Source organism: Stegostoma tigrinum, chromosome 28, assembly GCF_030684315.1.
Source record: "Stegostoma tigrinum isolate sSteTig4 chromosome 28, sSteTig4.hap1, whole genome shotgun sequence".
Taxonomy (NCBI): domain Eukaryota; kingdom Metazoa; phylum Chordata; class Chondrichthyes; order Orectolobiformes; family Stegostomatidae; genus Stegostoma; species Stegostoma tigrinum.
In genome coordinates, this window is record NC_081381.1 from 43,591,447 (window position 1) to 43,608,825 (window position 17,379).

A 17,379-nucleotide genomic window follows, 5' to 3' on the forward strand; every position below is an offset into this window, starting at 1 on the left:
ACCTTCCATAAACTAGCGGTCACCCCAAACTCTCTGCCTATGTTTAAACTCTACTCCACTGTTGGCCTTGTGTTCTTTGCATTACACTGGCTCCCGGTCAAACTATGTCTTGATTTGAAATTTCTCATTTTTTCAGACAAATCCCCCTTTGCCCTTGCCCCTTCCAATTGAAAATTTGTGCTCCTCTAATCCTGGCCTCTTACATGTTCCCAATTTTAACTGCAATACCAGTAACATCTTCTATTGGCTCATTTCATGGTGTGGAATATATAACCTACGTCTCTCCACTTCCTCTACGTCATTTTCGTCGTTTGTGGCATTTATCAAATATTATGTTTTTAGCTAAGATTTTGGGCATCTGACTTAATGTCTTGTGGGTTAGTGTTATATTTTGTTTTATAGCACTTCTGTGAAACACCTTTAATTATGTTAGAGACACCAGATAAATGCAAGTTGATTTTGACCTATGGTACACCTAATTGATTGGGCAACAGAAAAAATTGGATGGTCCAAGGGAAGCTTGGAAGAGAGGAGTCAAATTGCAGTGAAAGAACTTTTCTAGAAAGCAGTTTAAATGAAAGTAGTAAATGCTAAAGCAGCTATGCTTAGCTAAAGAACTTCAACTGGCAGAACAAGATTCTGACAGAATGTGAAAAAAGGAAAAGTAGAGACAGTAAGCAACCAGTAGGTGTCAGGGCAGCAAAACAGTCGCATGCAGAGATTGCAATCATTTTGCTGAGGCATGGGGAAACGAGTGGGACTCTGCTAAATCAAGAATCAGTGATCCAATGACTTTAAGATAATGAAGTGTGAAGCTGGATGAACACAGCAGGCCCAGCAGCATCTCAGGAGCACAAAAGCTGCCATTTCGGGCCTGGACCCTTTATCAGAGAGGGGGATGGGGAGAGGGTTCTGGAATAAATAGGGAGAGAGGGGGAGGTGGACCGAAGATGGAGAGAAAAGAAGATAGGTGGAGAGGAGAGCATAGGTGGGGAGGTAGGGAGGGGATAGGTCAGTCCAGGGAAGCTGGACAGGTCAAGGAGGTGGGATGAGGTTAGTAGGTAGGAAATGGAGGTGTGGCTCGAGGCGGGAGGAAGGGATGTGGGTGAGAGGAAGAACAGGTTAGGGAAGCAGAGAGAGGCTGGGCTGGTTTTGGGATGCAGTGGGGGGAGGGGACGAGCTGGGCTGGTTTTGAGATGCAGTAGGGGAAGGGTAGATTTTGAAGCTTGTGAAGTCCACATTGATACCATTGGGCTGCAGGGTTCCAAGCGGAATACGAGCTGCTGTTCCTGCAACCTTCGGGTGGCATCATTGTGGCACTGCAGGAGGCCCATGATGGGCATGTCGTCTGAGGAATGGGAGGGGGAGTGGAAATGGTTCGCGACTGGATGATGCAGTTGTTTGTTGCGAACTGCAAAGCGGTCCCCAAGCCTCCGCTTGGTTTCCCCAATGTAGAGGAAGCCACACCGGGTGCAATGGATACCACACTGGCAGATGTGCAGGTGAACATCTGCTTAATATGGAAGGTCATCTTGGGGCCTGGGATGGGGGTGAGGGAGGAGGTGTGGGGGCAAGCGTAGCACTTCCTGCGGTTGCAGGGGAAGGTGCCGGGTGTGGTAGGGTTGGAGGGGAGTGTGGAGCGGATAAGGGAGTCGCGGAGAGAGTGGTCTCTCTGGAAGGCAGACAAGGGTGGGGATGGAAAAATGGCTTGGGTGGTGGGGTCGGATTGTAGATGGCGGAAGTGTCGGAGGATGATACGTTGTATCCGGAGGTTGGTGGGGTGGTATGTGAGGACGAGGGTGATCCTCTGGGGGCGGGGTGTGAAGGATGTGTTGTGGGAAATGCGGTCGAGGGCATTCTCAACCACTGCGGGGGAAGTTGCAGTCCTTGAAGAACGTGGACATCTGGGATGTGTGGGAGTGGAATGCCTCATCCTAGGGGCAGCTGCAGCAGAATTGGGAATAGGGGATGGAAGATTTGCAGGAGGGTACGTGGGAGGAGGTGTATTCTCGGTAGCTGTGGGAGTCTGTGGGCTTGAAATGGACATCAGTTTCTAGCTGGTTACCTGAGATGGAGACTGAGAGGTCCAGGAAGGTGAGGGATGTGTTGGAGATGGCCCAGGTGAATTTGAGGTTGGGGTGGAATGTGTTGGTGAAGTGGATGAACTGTTCGAGCTCCTCTGGGGAGCAAGAGGCGGCGCCGATACAGTCATCAATGTAACAGAGGAAGAGGTGGGGTTTGGGGCCTGTGTAGGTGCGGAAGAGGGACTGTTCCACGTAACCTACAAAGAGGCAGGTATAGCTTGGGCCCATGCGGGTACCCATGGCCACCCCCTTTGTCTGTAGGAAGTGGGAGAAATCGAAAGAGAAGTTGTTGAGGGTGACAACGAGTTCGGCTGGGCGGATGAGGGTGTCGGTGGAGGGGGATTGGTCGGGCCTGCGGAACAGGAAGAAGCGGAGGGCCTTGAGGCCATCTGCATGCGGAATACAGGTGTATAGGGACTGGACGTGCTACACTTGCCCCCACACCTCCTCCCTCACCCCCATCCCAGGCCCAAATGAGGTGTTGGGAGCCGGGGAATTGTAAGTCCTGGAGGAGGTGGAGGGTGTGGGTGGTGTCACGGACGTAGGTGGGGTGTTCCTGGACCAAAGGGGAGAAAATAGAGTCCAGATAGGTGGAGGTGAGTTCGGTGGGGCAGGAACAGGCTGAGACAATGGGTCGACCAGGGCAGGCAGGAATCAGTTCTGCAGCAATGAGGCAGGGGTAACCTTTTAGAGATGGATGGAATCAGTCATGGTCAGTGTAGCGGAGGAACCATAGCTGAGCACCAAATGCCAAGGTATCCCTCTTGTGGTACCAGTGGTAGTGTCACTCCATCTGGTCTGGGAGGCCTGGGTTCAAGTGCCATCTACTCTCGAGGTGTGTACTAACATTTCTGAACAAGTTGATTAGAGAAGTAAGTTCAGACATCTTTGAGCTTGCATAAAGGTACAAACTCTATAGGCCGAAGCTACCAAAGAAAGGAACCACGAAAATAACTTTAAATTTTGTTCTAATTACAGTATGCAGCTGGAGAAAAGATTCCTCTCAGCCAGGTTTTAAGGTCAGTGGATCCTAGGTTTTCAGTGAATAAGGTGAGTTTAGGGCTGGGTATCGCTGCTATGCATAGAAGCTAAAACTGTATTTCCAGATGATGCAATTGAGGCATTGCTTGTAAATTTGACAAAGCAAAAGATGAATGGGTTAACAAAGCAGTGGTGGGAGCACAACTGTGAAGCAATGAAATGATTCAGGATTTTGAAATGTAAAAAAAAATGAAGATACTTATAAACCAAACAGTTTTGCTGAGTTTTTGTTTAAACGTTCATGATGTTGCTGCTTTTGAAATCGGTAGCAACAAAACTGGAGTATTAAAAGCAGGTCAATGGTCAACTGAGAAGAGGAATTTTCAACACTCGCAAGGATGGGAAATATTCAGAAAGGAGGAGGAGAGTCCCATGGAGAAGACAATCAATTTAAATCAGAATTCATGACAAAATGCAGAGGAACTCAATATGGAAGATTCATCAGCAAGAGGGGAGAGTTGGATTCAGAGGTTGCAGAAGTAACTAAGTAGACAGCATTGATTTTGGAAAAATATTCTCACAATTAAGTGAACAACTTTAAAATTCAAGGTGTGGTGTAGCGGTGGGATGAAATTACATGAACTGATCCTGCAAATAGCACCAATGGTCAAGGTCATTGAGCTATACACAGGTTTTCTTTTATTCATACGCGAGATGTTATAAACATATGGATGATAATGGAATAGTGTAGGTTAGATGGGCTTCAGATTGGTTTCACAGTTTGGCGCAACTTCGAGGGCCTGTACGGCGCTGTAATGTTCCATGTAGGCGTCACTGGCTGACCAACATTTATTGCCTGAACCTGGCTGCCCTTGAGGTGGTGGTGGTGAGCTGTCTTCTTGAACCATTGTTAAAGGGTGGCCCACAATGCCCTTAGGGAAGGAATTTCACAATTTTGATCCAGCATCAGTGATATATTTCCAAGTCAGGATGGTGAGTAGATTGGAGGGGATTTTGCAGGTAGTCGTGTAGCCAAGTATCTGCTGCCCTTATCTTCCTTGATAGAAGTGGTTATGGTTTTGAAAGGTGTTGTGTGAGGATCTTTAGCAAATTCCTGTAGTGCATCTTGTAGATAGTAAACACCACCATGTCTGAGTGTCGGTGGAAGGGGAAATCGATGCTTAAAGATGTCCGCCAATCAAATGGGCTGTTTTGCCTTGAATGGGGCCAAGCTTCTTGAATGTTGTTGGAACTGCACCCAAGAAAGTGGGGAGCATTCCATCACACTCCTGACTTCTGCCTTATAGATGATGGCCAGGCTTTGGGGAGTCAGGAGGTGAGTTACTCGCTGCATAATTCTGAGCCTCTGACCTGCTCTTGTAGCACTGTGTTTAAGTGACAAATACAGTTGAGTTTCTGGTCACGTAATTAAGTTTTAGTCAATAAATTTCTGGATATGGTAGTGACTGCTTTACCAAAAATAGCAGAGGGATGACTAGAATCTAATGGAGCAAAAGGGTTACAAATGGAGAGCCAATTCCGGAGGAGTCAAGTCATTTAGTCTTTTTCGCTTTGGTTTATAATTTCGAAAAATGGCTCACAATTACTTAAAGATGTGAAAATCTCTCACAGCCTTCAGCAGAATTTCTGGTTACATAATAAACAAAAAGCAAGGTTTTGGAGTAGATCTGTTGCTCGGGTTATAGGTATTGAGGTTGGTTGGCTCTCCGAGCTGGTTTGTTGTTCCACAGATGTTGCATTACGGTGCTTGGGAACATCTTCAGTGCAGCCTCTGATGAAGTGTCGGTGTGTTTTCCTGCCTGACTTTTAAACTCTGGGGTCCGTTGCGATGGATTGCCTCACTTCCAGGTTTCCTCCGTAGCGGAATGTATATGGGGTCAAATTCAATGTGTTTAATAATAGCCTGCTTCGTGGATTGCCATGCTTCCAGGAATTCTTGTGCCTTGCCTGTCCCAGTCAAAGTCATAATTCTCCTTGTCCATGTGGATTGGTCGTGTCTTTTTGTAGCCAGTTGTTGTTCATGTATTCTTGTTGTTAGTTTCCTTCCTGTTTGTCCGATGTAGTGTTTCTCGCAGTCTCTGCAGGGGATCTTGTAAATGACATTGGTCCCGTGCATGGCAGGGAGTTGGTCTTTAGTTCAGGTGAGCACTTGTCGTAGGGTTGATGTGGGCTTGTGTGCCACTCTGATGCCCAGTGGTCATACTGGTGAGTTCTGACATGTTCCTGATGTAGGGTGGTGTGATGAGTGTGTCAGGGCATGTAGAATCTTTCTGATGCTGTTCCTGTTGGCATCTCCTGACCCATTTCTTTGGATACGTTACCAAGCACGGTAATGAAACATCTGCGAAACAACAAACCAGCTCGGCGAGCCAACTAACCCCAAAACAAAAAGCAAAAAAATCTTCTTCTACAAAAGCTATGGGGGAAAATGCAGTAGTTTTATAAAGATTAATGTAAATAAATAATAATCTTTGATCCTGAAAAGAAGTTTCAAGAGGACTAAACATACTACCATTGAATTTCGTGGCTAAAAGGGGGGTTCTCACTAGAACACGATCCTGGACCTACGCAACAAGCTTTAACTTGAAATTAGTTTTCAATTCATCAAATGATATTTCAACAAAGGATTTCCTCTCCATTTTTTAGTAAATTGATTGTTTGATCAGAAACGTTAGAACTATTCATTATGGTTAAATTTTATGGCAAAAATCCAGATGTATGAAGTTAATGGGGTAAATACCTGGTGGTGGGCAGCCCGAGGCCCTGCTGCGAACTGAAGAGGAGTAAGAAATACACAAGGGAAAGGCACACAGAGTCAGCAAGAACGCAAGGACAGACTAGAAAACTCAAAGCACAAGCATTAAAACAATGTTCTAATATACTAGTACTTCAAGTCACTAAACACATTACATCAAGTTAAACAAAAAAAAATCAAAGCTTTCCACAAATCAGAATTTAAGAATTTCTATCCATACAGGACATTTTCCCAAAAATTAGGCACTAATATTTGTTTAGTACCTCAACGTATCAGGTGCAATGGTATTTAACTTTGCTGCACTGCTTTAAATACAATTTCTCAAACATATATTTTTGGTACATTTAGAATTTAAATGGCGATGTCATGAGAAATAGAAGACAATGCATGGTAATTCTTACTAATTTGAAGCTCCTCATTTACCAATTTGTTTGGGCACTCAGAAGCAATGAGGCTGCATGTACCATTTTTGAAAACAACTCATGCTAACCACTATTCGTGTAAACTTATGGGCTTAAACTTGGAACTATTATTAAAAATATTTTGAAAAATGAATTACTGTAATGATCACTTAACTGGCACTGCAGTGAAAAATTGGTGCATACAGACAAGGAAGACCTTTTATTTAATCCCAAGATTATTGAATATCTGATTCTGAAGTGATCATGGCAAAAACACAATTGGGGTCACAGGTCCTATGAAAATTGGCAGGGGAAATATAGCTAAAGCTTCTAACTCTGACCACTATCCAGCAATCCACTGTTAAAAATTTTCATATCTGGAAACTGGAATCAGCTAAATCGGTCAAGTAGCTAGGTTTATGGAGATTAACCAAATCGTGCAAATTACCATTAGATGCCTGGTGCCCACAGAAACCCATCATAGCAAGGGAAGGACAGAGGAGAGAACTACAACTGTTAGGATAGAAATTTCTAAAAATAAAAGTCTGCTTTAATAACATCAGAGCAGCGACTAATAAGTTAAAAGGGAACAGCTTTTAAAAAGGTTTTATTTAAAAATTTTGCTACTCCATGAATCTGTATAAGACAATAAAGCTCTCAATTTCATATTTCAATACAAAAAGGAATAATTATGCACAGATGATCACGGAAGCAAGTTCACACAGATCGTTTTGCCTCATATCTTAACCCAGAGAATGACAATAGCCTATTTGCTGCAGATGTCAAATGAACATGAGCAACAGTGAGTGTGTGAAAATTATAAAGACATTCGAAATTAAAATTAGGAAAGCAATTTTCAATAATAAATTAAACCAGAAAATGCTTGAGAAACTCAGCATGTCAGGCAGCATCTGGGAAGAGAGAAACAGTTATTGTTTCAAGTCTGATATGACTCTTATTCTGCAGTGCAATTTCATTTTGAGTGGAAAAGGAAAGGTGTTAAGGCGATTGTTCCTGTTCACAACAAGTGTCAATTCTGTATGACACAAACTTCAAAATTTGTGCTCTCATTCTCTCAAAGAGAACACCCATCTTTGCAAACTGCACAAGTGATAATAAAGTTTTTGACATTTGATATGTTGGTTGATATTAATATCTTCCGTTTCAGACAAGCACAATACGGAATCAATGAAGTAGATAAATACTCGTTCAATTGCGAAAAGACAGGAGAGAAATATTTATATATGTGAATTTCCTGAAAAGGTATTATTCAGAAAAGATTTTGTGAATGTACTTTTTGCAAAGACATGATGTATTCATCCTGTTATTAGAAACTATTTTAAAAACACATTATTAGAGCCAGAGAGAAAAAACTGAAGGATAATGGTATCAAACACCTAAAGAAAAATGCACAGACAGAATGCATGGGCCAGTAGAGAAACCGTTAGACACTAAGAGGTAAATGAGGGATTGAGGAGTCAGCAGGAAGGAAATAACCTGTAGGTGTCAGCAGAAGACTGAATGTGCTCTGTGTCAGCAAATTCAGAATAAAATCAAGCAATCACTGGAGAGAAGGTAGGTGATTGGTCATTCATTTACGAGTGGACTAAGTATTAACAGTAAGTGCGATTAATAATAGGTGGCATGGTAGCAGAATGCTGCTTCACAGAACCAGGGACCCCACGTTCAATTCTAGCCTTAAGCGACTGACTACGTTGAGTCTGCACATTCTCCCATGTCTGCATGGGTTCTTCCCAGCTGATCTGGTTACCTCCCACAGTCCAAAGATGTGTAAGTTAGGTTGGTTGGTCACGCTTTAAAAAATTCCCCAGAGTCACCAGGGGTGTGCAGGGTGGTGTCTCAAGGACCTAACAAATAGGCCCTTTCCTTCCTCCTGACTCCTTGTTTCTTCATTTACCTTTTAGTATCTAACGGTTTCTCTTATAGGCTCATACATTCTGCCACTTGCGAACTTGTGGTGCTGCTTTTGTCTTTAGGTCTTTGGTACCATTACCCTTGAGTATGTTCTGTCTGGTTCCAATGGGTTCTCAAAATAGTTTCCGATAACAGGATGACGACATCAAGTGTTTGCAAAAAGTACATTCACATGATCGTTTTGGGAAAAATACCTTTATAAGAAGTTCATATATGGAGGGGTGGGGGTGTTGAAATTAATCTAGGTGGGGATCTCTTTGGAGAGGTGGTGGAGACTTGAGTAAAACAGCCTCTTTCTGCACTGAGGATTGTCTGATTCTTATGAATAATAATTATTAGCAGGTTAGATCCAGTTGCATTAAATAAATCTGACAGTTTAAGCAAGATGTTGATTAGATTTTAAGAGGTGATATGCAGATTTTAAGATTAAACATATGCAGCGAGACCTCTTGCGCACGACAATGAGATGGTGTGCATCTTTTTGAGTATCCCTAGCTGTTTGTCTCGAGCTTAAGATTTCTGAGCTTTATCCTATGAGAGGCACTGTAGAGAATCAGGAAAAATGAGGCGTTCCTGGATCATACGTTCCAGAAGGTGGTCACCCCAGAGGCAAAAGGAGTCCAGGACAGTAAATGGGCAGCCACCTATATCAGTAAAAATTGACAGCAAGTGTAAGAGTCTTCAATGTGTATGTTACTCAAACCTTCACTCTGTAGTGAAAACTGCTGAGAGTGACAAAATTTTGAAGGAATGTAGTTCTGATCACAGCACCAGACTAGAGGGAACTGGAGAGCAAAAATGTAGATAATATAGGAAGCTCCATATGTAGTGGTATTTCTATAGCCATCCCAGATCCACATCATGTGCAATCTCCGTGGTGCTAGCATAAAGAACACCATATGGAGGGTGGACAATACTCGGCAGTAGGGATGGAATAAAAAGTTGCACATTGTCAGCAGCAATGACTGAGGAGCTAAAGGTGTTCAGGCCCTCCATTCAGATTTTCATGAGTAGGATCTCAGAAGTAGAACTTTCTGAACTTCTCCCAGTGCTTCACACTAGCTAAAGGACAAATAGGAAGATAGGGAGGATCATGACTTGAAGTACGTTGTGGGAAGCAGATCTTCAGATTCTTGCGACCTTGGTACAAGGATAGGGCACGCATATTCAAAAGGAACTGGGATCAATGTCCTCTTGGGGAGGCTTACAAGTTTGGTTGGAGGCTTTAAAGAAAGTTATCAGAGGCTGGGCAATTATACACAAAGAACAGTACAGTGCATAAAGTGAGAAGTTTGGATCTTCTGAGATGTGAAATAGTACCACATTTGATGGGACCAGTCTGAAAAGGACAAGGAATACAAAAGACAGATTTAGAAAACATGAATGAGAATGCATGTTTTTTGATGATTTAGCTAATAAGCTAGTCACGGGAAATATGATGTAGTACCAAAAACAGAAATGCGACTTAAAAATGATGAGAACTAGGCACTTAATATTTAAGGATACAAAGAAAAGCTAGTGAATGAAAAAAGGCACATGGATTGTCAGTACTCTCTTTGAAATGCATTCTAGTGTTGGAGGGAGAAGTCCTTAAGTGAACATAAACAGAACCTATTTGGTTACAGTTAATAAGCTAAAAGGGGATGATCATTCGGCCACAAGTATCCTACAGACCCTCCAAACAGGGGGAAGAGAAATACAGGAACAAATCTGCAGGAAAGCACAAAAAGAATTACAGAGTAGTGATACTGGACCCAATCGATTTTTGGATAACGTAAACAAAAGGAAAGGAAGGCATGAATTTCTGAAATGCACTGAGAACTTCCTTTTCAATATGTTCATGGCCCAATCATTTCTGGATCTGATGCTATGGGAAAAGTTGAGCCAAGTAGCCCAGGACTATTTGGCAAACGTGATAAGATTCTGGCAGATAATAGAGAAGAGCAAGAAGCATTCTAAAATAGACATCCTAGAGTGGAAGCCACCTAACTTCTGTAGGATAGGAAAAGATCTAGTTCAGGTAAAATGGTATCAAAGACTAACAGAAAATTTGTGAATAAAATGCATATTACTGTAGAAGAAAAAGCTAAAATTTTCTATTGGCATTTTAATAATAAATGGACAGAAATCGGCAGAGCGATTCTTCTTTAGGAACAAAGGAGGTGATATACACTTAAAGGTAAGCTTGAACAGTTCATAAATAATTTGTCATGGCATTTTCTAACAGAGCAAAATATTGGTACAGATGGAGATGGTTGAGGTAATGGATGGGATGAAATTGATTGGCAGGATATATTAGAAGTGCTAACTATGCTTGGAGTGGGCTTACCTCCCAGATTGCTAAAAGAAGTTGGAATGAAGACAGCAGAAGGGCTTGCCAAAATCTTCCTGATATACAGGGAGGTGCCAGGGTGCTGGGGAGTGGCAAAGATGATGCCCTGATTCAAGGAAGGGTGGAAGGACAGCGGGTGAGTCAGTTTAACATGAGTAGAATCAATAAACGGAGATTTTTTTTAAAAATGAACATTTTGAGGGGTTCAAGTTAATTACGAGACGTCATGCCCAACTAACCTAATTCAATTTTTGGAGGAGTAACACTGAAACTAATGCAATGCATGTTGTAAATATGGATTTTAAACAATCGTTTGACAAAGTACCTCATGAAAGAATGGTTAACAAAATTGAAGCTCATTGAATAGAATGGTCAGTGTCAATTTAGAGGTATAACAAAGATCAGAAAACATGGCAAAGTTTTACATTTTTACAATTCTAAAGGAGGATTACTGGTCTCAAAACATTAACCCTGCCTTCACTCCACAGATGCTGCCAAATCGATTGAGTTTCTCCAATAATTTTCTGTTTATTACGGAAAACATTTGGAAAGTTATGGGTAGGCTGAGTATTACCACTCAAACCATTTTCCAGAGGAGAAAAGGTTTTAAAATAACCAACTTTCCACCCTTTCAGTTTACATTATAGAGTGACTTAATTCTGATGACTTAGCTGGGAGATATGCTTAAACAAGTGGCATTGAACCAGACGGCACGACAAAGTTCAATTAACATGAGTTGGAGCACGCAGCACACAGAAGATCAATGAACAGCTCTAGCTGCTAAAATTTTACATAGCATCTACTATGTAGGAAAGCATTATTCACTCAGCACCCTTCCAATATCTTGTGGCTTCACACACAGGTTACTCCCTTGGTCCCAAATGGGCCCTACTCTTGCCCTGGTTAACCTCATCACTTTAATGTATTTATAAAATATCTTAGAATTCTCCTAATTCTGTTTGCACATTTTTTTTCCAGTCCCCTAGTGCACCACAAAATATAAGGCTAAAATTAACATAAACAACATGACAGGTTATCAAAATTAGTGGCCTAGAGCTTTGTTAAAGAGATTGCAAGTCAAATTAAAGGGGGAAAATCAAGCATTTAATGATCAAAATAGCTAGGAGACACATCTGCCAAAGGAATTAAGGGAGGTAGGAAGAGTCCAGAGTTGGAGAAGTATAACTTTGGGCACATTATGGAGCTGGTAAAGGTTAGGGAAGCAAGTCAGCATTTAATAAGACAGTGAAGCAGAAGTAGGCCATTCAGCCCATCAAGTTTGCTCTGCCATATGAGATCATGGCTGATCTGAACATCCTCAACTCCACTTTCCTGTCAATTCCCCCAACCCTTAATTCCCTTACTGATCAAAAATTTGTCTTATCTCAGCTTTGAATGATCCAGCCTCTACGTCCCTCTGAGGTAAAGGATTTCACAGATTCACAACCCTCAGGAAGAAAAAATCATCCTCATTTCTGTCTTCAATTAGCCATCCTCCAATCCTCTGGCACATCCCCTATAGCCAGAGAGGAATTAAAAATTTCCTGCCTCACCTCCCACAGCAGCCTGGCATACAATTCATCTCGGCCTCCATCTCAGAGCCTCCAATACCTCCTCATTTCCAATGTTCAATAGAGCAAGTTCCTCATAGTACCTTTTCCCAAATTCCATACCTACATTCTCCTTTTCAAAATGAAGACCAAAGACAAAAATTCATTCAGCACCCTTCCAATACCTTGTGGCTTCACACACAGGTTGCCCTCTTGGTCCCAAACAGGCCCTACTCTTTCCTTGGTTAACTTTGTCACTTTAAGGTATTTTAAAAATCTTACAATTCTCCTAACCCTGCTCTTCTAATTCCTTCCTTAAGTTCCCTCCTGCACTTGCATTCCCTTAATACCGCAGCTGAATTGCTCCCTTTGGACTTGCTAATGGCCCTACTCTTATTCTTTATCCAGTCCTGAATTGTCCTAGACATTCGGGGTTCTCTGAACTTATTGCTCTTACATTTCTTTCTAAAGGGCACATGTGGAACTTTACTCTCCCCAGCAGCTTTTCAATGCACCCCCACCTGCAATGAGCTGTTTGCAGTCTACTGTGGCCAGATCCTGCTTTATTTTAACAAAATCCACCTTTCACCAATCCATAGCTATGTTTTGTAGGCCATCTTTCTCCCTGTCCAGAACAATTGAGAACCATACTGTGCTGTGGTCAATTTCACCTAAATATTCCCCCACAGGAACATTAAACACATGTCCAGCTTCATTTCCCCAGAACCATATCCAGCAGTGCACCTTATCCTGTTGAGCCTTTATACTTTGATTAAAAATAAACTTTCCTGGATACATTTCAAGAAATCCAGCCCCTCTAAACCCTTAAAACAATAACCACCCCATATTATGTTGGAAAAGGTGAAATCCCCCAACATAATTACACACCTCAGTGAACTGTCTACATATTTACTCCTTTATTTCCCACTGACTCTTTTGGGGCCTATAAGACATTCCCAGTAAGGCAGCTGTTCTCTTAACATTTCTAACTTCTACCCACACAGCCTCATTTGAGGACTCTTCCAAGATATCACCTCTCCTTATTGCAGTAATTGACTCCTTAATTAAGAATGCTACACCACCACCTGTTACACACCCTCCTCTAACCTGGCTAGAGATTCCATACCGCGGAATGTTCAGTGGCCAGTCCAGCCCTTCCTTGAGCCACGTTTCTGTGGTGGTATCAATATCATATCACCATGTGTTAGGACACACCAATAACTCATCAGCCTTACCTACTACACTCCTAGCATGAAAGACCATCTAGCCTTGCCTCACTCACTTGACACCCAACATAACATTTTTTCTGAAGGAGGGTCTAGGCCCAAAATGTCAGCCTTCCTGCTCCTCTGATGCTGCTTGGCCTGCTGTGTTCATCCGACTCTACACCTTGTTATCTCAGATTCTCCAACATCTGCAGTTCCTACTACGTCTGAAACAATTTTAACTCCACTGCGAAGCCTCTTCTAAGGATTCCTATTCTGAAGAAGTTACCCTCCTCCCTCCAGAAAAACCTCAGTGGATCTCTCTCCCACTGCAACTGTCTGGTAATCTCTTCAGCCTTGAAACTGCTCAACCACCTCCTGACGCAAACCAGGTACTACAGCCACATCACCTTTCTTAGTACCTGCCTAGGGAACCAGATCATCCCCACTTTGAGTTGCTTCCCTTGCTGTTGCATGATGTGTCTCCATTTCATCTGGTATCCTGTATCCCCACCCAAGTAGTTTAAACTCCTTTCAACTGCACTAGCAAACCTACCTGAAAGGACACTGGTCCCAATGTGGTTCAGGTACAAACCATCCTGTTTGTGCTTGTTTCACCTTCCCCAAAAATAGTCCCAGTGATCCAGGAATCTAAACCCTCCTCCTTGTACTAACTGTTGTGCCACACATTCATCTGTCCTATTTTCCTATTTCTAAACTGACCAGCACACGGCACCAGGAGTCATCTGGAGACTATCATCATTGAAGGCCTGCTTTTTAATCTCCTACTGAACGCTGTAAATTCTTGATGCAAGACCTCATGCCTCACTTTGCCCGTATCATTGGTACCAACATGTACCATGAACTCTAACTCATCACGATCCCCTTTCCGTAAGTCCTGCAGCTATTTAGTGACATCCCTGACCGCGGCACGAGGGAGGCAACACACAATCCTGGAGTCACATCTCTGGCAGCCGAAATGTCTGTTTGCTCCCCTGCCCAAAGAATCCCCATGACTCCTGTGCTTCCTTTCTTCTTCCACCACCCCTGTTCAGTCCAACTGCTCGTGGTGCCAGAAGCTTGGTTCTGACAGCATTCCTCTGAGGTATCAGCACCATCTTCAGCTTCCAAAATGGAACTCCAGTTAGTGAATGGGACCCCAGGACACTCCTGGACCACCTGCCTGCTCTTTCTGGACTATCTGGTGGTCATCCATTCATTTCTTTCCTCTAGTCCTTTAAGCTGTGGTGTGACCACCTCTCTAAACATGCAATCCACATAAGTCTCAGTCTCATGGATGCGCCAGAGTGTCTTCAACCGCCACTCAAGCTCCGAGACCCGGAACTTCAACTTCTACAGTTGAAAGCATTTTCTGCACGTAGTCATCTGGGACACTAGTAGCATCCACGACTCTCCACATGTGACAAGCTACACATTCTGCTCTGCTGGCCTCTCCAGACATCACTTAAGAACAAAAAAACAAGAAGAGAAATACAGTACAAGAACAGGCCCTTTAGCCACCCCTCCAAAGCCTGTGCCGATCATCATGCCCTAACTAAACTTAAAAAAAACCTTCTACCTTATTCAGCCCGTATCCCTCTATTCCTTGCTATTCACGTAATCATCCAGATGCCTCTTAAATGTCGCCAACATACCTGCTTTCACCATCTCTTCTAGCAGTGTGTACCAGGGTCCTACCACTGTATGCATGAAAAACTTCCCTCACACATCTCCTTTAAACTTTCACCTGTCACCTTGATACTGTGCTCCTTTTTAACAGAAATGTCTACCCTGGGAAAAAGCCGCTGACTATTCATTCTACCTATGCCTCTCATAATTTTGCAGATCTCTATCAAGCCTCCTCTCAGCCGCCTTCTTTCCAGTGAAAACAATCCTAGTCTTTTTAACCTTTCCACATAGCCAATGCCTTCAAGACCAGGCAAGATCCTGGCAAACATTCTCCGCACTCTATCCAAAGCTTCCGTATTCTTCTGGTAATGTAGCAACCAAACCTGCACACAATAATCCAATGCAGCCTAATAAGGGGTTTTTTTATAGCTGCAATATGGTTCGCCAACTCTTATACTCCAAACCCTGGCTGATGAACACAAGCATGCCATATATGCCTTCTTAATCACTTTAGCCACCTGTCTTGCCACTTTTAGGGAACTGTGGATTTGCACGCCCAGATCTACCTTTATGTTAATGTTCCTAAGGGTTCTGCCATTTAGAGTATAAGTCACACCGAAATTTGATCCTCCAAAATTTATTACCTCACATTTGTCTGGATTAAACTCCATCTACCATTTTTGTGCCTAAGTTGCCAATATACATCCTGTTGTATCCTTTGACAATCAACTTCACGTCGTCTGCGAACTTACTAATCAGACCACCCACGTTTTCCTCCAGATCGGCTATGTGTATGACAAACAATAGAAGACATCAGACTGATTCCTGCGGAACACACTAGCTACCGGTCTTCATTGCGAAAAACACCCTTCTACCACTACCCCCTGTCTTCTACGACCAAGCAAGTTTTGTATCCATCTAGCCAGCCCACCCCAATCTGCCATGTGGGACTTTATCAAATGCCTTACTGTAGTCCATACAAACTATATCCACAGCCCTTTCCTCATCAATTATCTTTGTCACCTCTTCAAAAAATTCAATCAGGTCAGTGAGACATGACCATCCCCACACATAACCATGCTGACTGTTGCAAACTAGTTTGTTTTCTTCCAAATATGCAAATATCTTGTCCCTCAGTATCTTCTCTAACAGCTTCCCCACCATAAATATCAGTCTCACAGGCCTATTATTTCCTGAATTATCCTTGCTGCCTTTCTCAAACAAGGGAACTTCATTAGCTAATTTCCAGTCCTCTGGAATCTCACCTGTGGTCAAAGAGGATGTGAAGATATGTGTTAATACCCCAACCATTTTACCCTTGATTCTTGCAATAACTTAGGATAGGTTCCATCTGGCCATGGGGACTTGTCTACCTTAACGTAATTCAGGCTACCCTAAACTTATTCTGTTGATATACTGACATTCTCTAGAGTATTCACACACTCATGGTGAATACCGATACAAAGTACCCATTAAAAGATCTCTCCCATTTCCTGTGGCTCCACAAATAACAACTTCCCTCCTTCGTCCTGGAGAGGGCCTACTCTTTCTTGTGCTACCCTCTTTCGACTAATGCATGCATATAAAGTTTTGACCCTGTTTGCTAAAGAAATTTCACAGCCCCTTTTAGCCTTCCTAATTCCTCTATACTCAAGGGCTGCATCAGTTTGTAACTACCTAGAACTATTGTATGCTTCCTTTTGATGTGCACGTGTGCATGCGTGTTTGTTTGCCCGTGCCCATGTGCATGCCTGTGTGCATACATACATGAATGCGCACACACACAAATGAGAAAGAAAACAAAAAGAGAATTTGAGTAATTTTCAGATCAGAAAATAGTGCTTACAAAAACATAAATTGGAGCAGGAGTAGGCCATTTGGTACCTTAAACTTGCACCACCATTCAGCAAGATCATGTCTGATCTAGCACTTTCCTGCCTGCTCAGCATTCTGTTCACTCCTTTATTTCATAAAAAGTATCTACCTCTTTAAAGACTTTCACGATTCAGACACCGACCTAAATTTATTCATTTCCTTGTGCTTGTTATGGTGTACATGTTTGAAGGGGTGAGGTTAAATCAACTAAGAGGGAAGTGACGTCAAAGTAGAGGAAAAGTACCTAGTGCAAGAAATCAATTGTAGGGGGCTGTGAGGACAGCTGCCCAAAGATTTCAGCAATTAGGTAGGCTACAATGGCTTGTAGCATTGAGAGAATCATAGAATCCCTACAGTATGGAAACTAGTCCTTCAGCCAACAAGCCCACACAAACCCTCAGAGCATCCCAGCCAGACCCATCCACTAATCCATACATCCCTGAACACTACAGGCAATTTAGCATGGCCAATCCATCTAGCCTGCACATCTTCGGATCGTGGGAGGAAACCAGAGTACTTGGAGGAAACCCACGCACACAAGAGGAGAATGAGCAAATCCACACAGACAGTCGCCCAAACTTGGGACTGAACCCGGGTCCCTGGTGCTGTGA

The 17,379-nt window shown here is 42.9% G+C and overlaps 1 protein-coding gene across 19 annotated transcripts in view; it reads right to left on the reverse strand.

Annotated features, from left to right (window-relative positions):
- The window catches only part of LOC125466588 (eukaryotic translation initiation factor 4 gamma 3-like), a 327,506-nt gene that overhangs the window by 149,922 nt on the left and 160,205 nt on the right, over window positions 1-17,379 (reverse strand). For 15 of the 19 annotated variants that reach the window (XM_048561256.2, XM_048561270.2, XM_059655643.1 and 12 more), the window contains one exon: window positions 5,827-5,859. The exons of the other annotated variants lie outside the window; for them this stretch is intronic. In XM_048561256.2, the coding sequence (XP_048417213.1) occupies window positions 5,827-5,859 (33 nt within the window). The remainder of the gene's footprint in view (window positions 1-5,826; window positions 5,860-17,379) is intronic. 19 annotated transcript variants of the gene reach the window in all.